Source organism: Urocampus carinirostris, chromosome 10 (genome assembly GCF_059441175.1).
Source record: "Urocampus carinirostris isolate Australia breed hairy pipefish chromosome 10, RoL_Ucar_1.0, whole genome shotgun sequence".
Lineage (NCBI taxonomy): Eukaryota > Metazoa > Chordata > Actinopteri > Syngnathiformes > Syngnathidae > Urocampus > Urocampus carinirostris.
The window spans coordinates 7,161,738-7,168,727 of NC_142358.1; the positions used below are offsets into that span (position 1 = coordinate 7,161,738).

Sequence of the window (6,990 nt, forward strand, 5' to 3'; positions counted from 1 at the left end):
TGAGTGCATCTACATGTCAACTAACGATTGCTGTGATGAAATAACATTAATTATTCATTCATGTCAACAATTATGATATAACACATTGTACAGTAACATCCTAATAGCAATCACGTTCAATTTTTCTGAACTCTAAACCAACATTTGAAGTACAGTAGACCCCTGGGATATGCCGACCCCACCTGACTATGCTTTTAATTTACAGTGCAGAATACGATTTTTTTTCTGCCCCACTTTACAACATAAATTATTTAGTGTGCCTCAAATCGTATTAGTTTCGATCTTTGTGGTGTTAAGTTGGGTCTCTAATATGCCTGTCTGCTATTGGTTGATGTCATATTGAATGTCAGTCACAGCATAATGAAAATGCAGGTGTGCTATCGAATAAGCGACCTCCCACAATGCCTTTCTCTTCATTGGGTTAAGAATAAAGACTTTGCAAGTTGGTAAGTGAAGGAGGAGAAGCTTTTTTTTGTGCTCAAATCAACATACAGGTTGCGAGAAGAGTTAAAAAAAAAAACAAGAACTGCAGCAAATTCAATAAAATACTGTATTTTGGTACCGCATTTGCTGTATGCACCTGCACTGTGATAGTCTCGGAGAGCATTATGAAGAACGAGTGAGACACCAGTCAGGTCTGGGATACTGTGTGGAGAAGTTTAAAGCTGGATTTGGATACAAAAAGATTTCCTAAGCTTTAAACATCCCAAGGAGCACTGTGCAAGCAACAATATTAAAATGGAAGGAGTATCAGACCACTGCAAGTCTACCAAGATCGGCCATCAGGCAGGTGCATTTATACAGAGACTTGATTACACACAGGTGGATTCCAATTATCATCGTTGGTCATTTAGATAAACCTTGAATCATTCAGAGATCCTCTCTGAACATCTGGAAAGTTTGCTGCATTAAAAGTAAAGGGGCTGAATAATTTTGCACACCCTTTTTTTTCGTTGTTAAAAAAGTTTAAAATATCCAATAAAGTGTGTTCCACTTGATGATTGTGTCCCGCTTATTGTTGATTCTTCACAAGAAATTAGTTGTATATCTTTATGTTTGAAATCTGAAATGTCCCAAAAGGTCACAAAGTTCAAGGGGGCCAAATAGATTCGCAAGCCATTGTGATATATATATAAATTCATTGAACTTATTTGATCCTATGCACATATATTACATATAGGTTGTACTCACTGTATACTAATATTTTTTTTTTAATGTTTTTCTTATCTGGAGCACTGAGGGTACAGAATGCCTAATTACCATCGGTTTCTGTCATACAGCAATTTCACTTCACAATCCCCACCTCAGAATGGATTAATGTCTATCCCGGGGTTTACTGTATAGTACTGTTGCCTTGTTTTTAATAGTTTCCTGTAATATCTGCTGAAAAAAAAAAAAACCTACTCACTTAACCCAGCATGACTGTTTCACTCTACTGTCACGTGTTGGGTATTAATTCTAATACGAAAAAGTCAAAGAGGTATAAAAAAATGTAAAACGAATGTACATATTGTGCTGATGTTGGCAACGTCACCATTCGCTGTTTACACGGCAAAAAGAAAAGCAATTTAGATTGTATTCATTAAACAATGTGTACGTTGAAGAATGTTTGTTTAGCATTTGTATATGTGCGCTTTCATAAAATGTATGCAATGGAGAAAATGTTTTCAAGTGTAATACAGAACATTAAAACGGCAAAGGGTTTCATCATTTTGAGTGCTGTGATTTTTAGTGGATGGATTACTGGCAAGCTCTACAAGAAATAGTGGGGGCCGTTGTTTGGCCTTCATACAGAATATTAGATTGAAAGAATTGGCCGTTTTATCTTGTACCTTCCTCCTAATGTTATAATATATTCTTTATTGAATTTTGATGGATCTTAAAACATTTTTATTTGAAAATTACATTTTAAAGTGAAATACAATTTACTACTTTGAATGCACCATTTTGCATACAAACACAGTGCAAATATTAATGTTCCAAAGTATTTCTTTATTCTTTATATTCAATGATCCATATATTTTTTGCTTGTACCTCTTCTCATACTTTAATGAATTTGTATTTAATTCCACTAACTCTTAAATCAGTTTTCATATAAATATTACATATTCAAGTAAAGATTGCTACAGCGTGTCAGGACCAGAACGAAGACAGGACCCACTTGCATTACGTTTCTCACAAATTCTATTAAAGGAAAGAGGAAGGGGTGTGCCCACGCTCTGGAATTCGCTAGGCGCGGGAAGCAGGTCGCTCTGAACGCGGATGTTGGACTTCTGTGGCGAGCGATGGCGGTGTCTGGAATGGAAAAACGGGTCAGTAGCCGGGACAGGAGAGAAAAAACGTGGTCGGGGTCTAAAACGAGTTGTAAGCCAGGAGAGGATAGTAGACGTGGTCAGGATCAAAAACGGGTCGAAGCCGGGGAACAAAAACGTGGGAGTAGGGGGCGAAAAAGGCTTGCCTAGAGTAAACTGAGGTTCACAGACGGACTGACAACAGGTGACCGAAAGGAGTGTGTTTAAATAGGGACAGGGAGCCAATCAGAGTCTGAGGCAGTTGGCGCCAAAGGAATGAGCACAGGTGTGTCACATCGGTAATCATGACACAGCGCTTATGTAAAATACTATTTCCTTGAATGCAAGGTTTTTCATACTAAACACTGTACTTTTTTCGTGTACCCCCTCATACTTTATTGTATTTTTTTTAATCTGATTTCACTTGGATCTTTTATCAACATTTGAAAGTGAAGAATGCCATGGGTCTTTCATAATTTACTATACTGAAAGCTGCATTTTGCATACCAAACACATAGCAAATGTCTTTCCCATCCAGAAACATTTCTTATATAGATCATGAAGTAGTATTTATTTTTTTTGTACCTGTAATGCGTTTTATCTAAATCTCAATGGATGGTTCTTTAGTCCTTTTTATTTTATTATTATTGCATATTAAAGTGAAGAATGCCACGTTGCATTTATAAATTATCACTGCTAAAGAATTGTATTTATCGAACATGGTGTAATGTCCCTGCGGTCCTTAAATGTTTCATAACATAGATCATTACTGTAAATAGATACAATTGTAATTTTTCTTATACCTCCCCCTATGCTATTACATAATTGTCATTATTTCACTGTACATTTCATGATTCTTTTAAATATTATCACACTTTGATGTCACGACCAGAACAGAATTAGGACACCGATGCGTAACGTTAGCCACAAGTTAATTGAGACAAAGAGGAAAGGCAGCTCCCGCGATCAGGTGCTCGCTGGACACGGGAAACAAGCCGCTCACAGAATCGGAACGTGTTCCAAATGCGGAAGTGGATCTTCCGGAGCGGGAGATCGTGGTGTCGAAGACGGAAAAAACATAGCCGAGACAGGAGAGCAAAACGTGTTCGGGATCAAAAACGAGTCGTAAGCCGGGACGGGAGAGCAAAACGTGGTCGGGGTCAAAAAACAGGTTGTAGCCGGAGACAAACGGGCAAATCAGGAACGGACAAGTGGAAAACGGGTGAAAAAAGCGGGACCGACGGGAGTCAGCATCAAAGTGCTTGCCTTGTAAAAACAGAGGTTCGCTGACAGACTGACAACAGGCAAGTGACAGGACTGAGCTTAAGTAGGACGGGGATCCAATCAGGGAGCCCGCAGCGGCTGGCGCCAAACAAGCGGGCACAGGTGAGATTAGTCCGTCATCATGACATTTAAAGTGAAGATCGAAAATTTATGACTACACTAAATAAGGCATTTTGCATACCTAATACGGTGCAAATACACTCCCTTAAGTATTTCTTTATTTGCATCATTTAATACAAAGAATAGTCTCCCCCATGCTATATTGTAGTTGTATTTTAACACTGCAAAGTTAGAATTTTATAAGTTCTTAGGCTAGGAAATAAATTGTTGTTGATGACTCTACACCGTCATAGCAGTATATTCCCGGAGCTTTACCTTACCTGTATTTTTGAATTCAACAAATGTATCTCTAACCTTTCTCCTAATTCATATATCAAGGGCTTAGCTTTTCTTTTTGAATTGGTGAGGTCATCATATTGGTGGGGACAAAACAACGATTTCTCACGTCGCCTCTGTCCATGCGAAAACTACACCTTTGATCCATAATAAAAGTTTGGAAAATGCTTCACATATAATCTTACTCAGGGCACTACAATGCCCAGAGCCAGAAATATTGCTCATCCCAAACCTGTGTCCACTAACTCTACGTAATGATTAATCATGCCTGGCACATACTTGGCAAATTATGAATCAGTATTTTTCCAATGTTTAACTGGTGCCGTCAAGGCTCAATTTCAAAACAGCTGTCAGGGTCAAACAGAATACATTGTTTAAGACATTTAATATATAAATCTATTGTCGGAATTTCTATCAAATTGACGCCCCTTATACGGGAAAAGTTTTAAGCATCCCCCTTAAATTAGTACGGTCCGATATTTCTCATCTATGACCACAACCAGACCAAGAAACAATCCGGATGTCTCAAACAAGGACTTCCTGTTTGGTCAAGCCTTGCAAAATGACAAGCAGTGACAGGTGTGATCCGGCTCCAGTAAGCAAACCACAAACTACAGCAGTTGCTTGTCACTTTTTTATAAATAGCTTTACTGAAAGCTACGTCCGTCCAGTGGAGTCCTCCGTCACAACAAAGGGGCGGGTTCACTTTAAACTGTACATAAAGCAAAGTTGGCTTGCAGACAGACAGCACTGCAGGGAAGATTTTGGCACTTGAAAGCTTGTCTTACTCTGCATTCTGCATCCAGAACGTTTGACTTTCCATAACCTGCTGAGGTAATGGGGATGCACACTTCCAAGCCACGCAGGCAAGCCCAGGTCCTGATGCTGGGCCTTGACCAATCGGGGAAGAGTACTTTGCTCTACAAACTCAAATACAACGAGAACGCAGTGACTGTGCCCACGGTGGGCTTCAATGTGGAGATGCTAGAGACTGATAGGAAAGGCCCGGTTCTCATTGTCTGGGATGTGGGGGGTCAGAAGAAGATGAGACCTCACTGGAAGCATTACTATGCCGATACGGCCGGGCTGGTGTTTGTGGTGGACAGCGCCGACCCGGGACGAATGGGCGAGGTCCGCAGGGAACTCCATCGGGTAAGTGAACTTAACAAGTTCCAGATGTGGTCTTTCTTGAAGATGTAAATCTTGAGATTGCATGCTGAGGGATTTGACTTAATTTTATTACACTCTTTAATTAAAAAACACCAGTTTTTTTCAAACCACCGGGCGTGAACGAACGAATGAATGAATAAATGGGTGAATGAATGAATAAATGGCCTTTACTGCCATTATACAAGTTTAACGGAATTGAATTAATCCTTTCAGTGCAATCATAACAAATTGAAAAGGCAAAAATGTGCAAAAGGATAAAAAAAAACGTAAAAACAATACATTAATATGATAGATAATAAGATAGGAAATATGATAAACATGTGCATATTCACAGTGGCAGCAGTACAGTATATGGTGTTCATGGACGCTGTAGATGAAAGTTCAGGGTAGGAATGGTACTTGAGAAGAAGCTATTCTTCATTCTGTTCTTTTTTACTTTGATGTAAGTACAGTAGAGTGAGTAAACCCCCGGGATACATCGTCAAACTTGTCTGAGGTTAGGGTTGTTAGGTGAAATTGCCATATGGCAGGGAATAGAACCATTAGTAATTAGCCAATAGGTTTAGTACCCCAGGTAAAAACATTAAAATTGTATTTACGTAGTAACAAAATAGTGTAAAGTAAGTACCAGCTATATCTAATATACGTGTATATGATAAATAACCTGCGACTGGCTGGCAACCAGTTCAGGGTGTCCCCTGCCCACTGCCCGAGGATAGCTGGGATGGGCTCCAGCAACCCTGCGACCTTACTGAGGATAAGCGATGCAGATAATAGATGGATGGACGATTAAATAACATTACCAATGAATATACAAGTAAAGGTAAAATTAAATTGAATTTACCTTTGGTGTGACGTGACCTGAGCTGGTATGGTGGAGTTGATTGGTGGATGCACAGGGGAGAGGAGATTAAAATTAAAACTGATTCAAAAACTTCTACTTGCAAGGTTTGTCATGCCCTTAGTAGACTTACTTGCTTTAATTGCTTACCAGACATGGGACCAAGTCACACATGTGCAAGTCTCAAGTAAGTCTCAAGTCTTCACCTTCAAGTCCCAAGTAAGTCCCAAGTATTTTTTTCTTGGGCAAGTCAAGTCACAAGTCAAGTCCCGAGTCTTAGATTGCCAAGTCCAAGTCAAGTCACAAGTCATAAAAACAGCGACTCGAGTCGACTCGAGTCCAAGTCACTAAGTCTCAAGTCCCCATGTCTGTTGCTTACTTATTCCTATAGGCACACTGTGTAATGTTTGACCACTGTCATGCAACAAAAAATGAGTGCTAAAAAGAACAAAGAAGAATACAAACTACGGAGACTCAAAGAGACCAAACCTTGCTGTTTTTCTTCTCAATTTTTATGCTAGTCTTTCACGAGGTTGGTGGGGGTGCCCTTAGGTTTTGCTTATTAATATATAATTATAACGTTGGCCCGTCTCGAAACATTTTGTTGTAAATAGTTGTTTTGCCTTCTATCCTGATAGTCTTTATATATACAATATACATATATACAGATGCACACTTCCAAGCCACTCATACATATATACTTATATATTTATGTACCTTTAGGTGCTGAAGTACGAGAGCCTGAAAGGAGTCCCTCTGGTGGTCCTGTCCAACAAACAGGATCTGCACGGCGCCCTGAGCGCCGAGACAGTCGGCACAAGACTAGATCTTAAGTCATTATGCCAGGGAAACAGATCTTGGTATGTCCATCCCTGCTCTGCCGTGACAGGCTCGGGACTTGAGGAAGGCTTCCGGAGGATACTGTATCTGATGAAGACCCCGCTGGGACAGACGCAGGAAGACTTGGAGGTCAAGATGAAATCAAAACGCTTGAAGATATGTGGCTGA

At 39.8% G+C, this 6,990-nt stretch overlaps 1 protein-coding gene across 1 annotated transcript; it reads left to right on the top strand.

Moving 5' to 3' along the window:
* Nucleotides 1-4,808: 4,808 nt before the first annotated feature.
* On the top strand, nucleotides 4,809-6,990 carry LOC148357587 (ADP-ribosylation factor-like protein 14). The gene is made up of 2 exons (XM_088346095.1): nucleotides 4,809-5,123; nucleotides 6,706-6,990. Exons 1-2 carry the CDS (start codon nucleotides 4,809-4,811, stop codon nucleotides 6,988-6,990), a joined length of 600 nt encoding a protein of 199 aa, XP_088202221.1.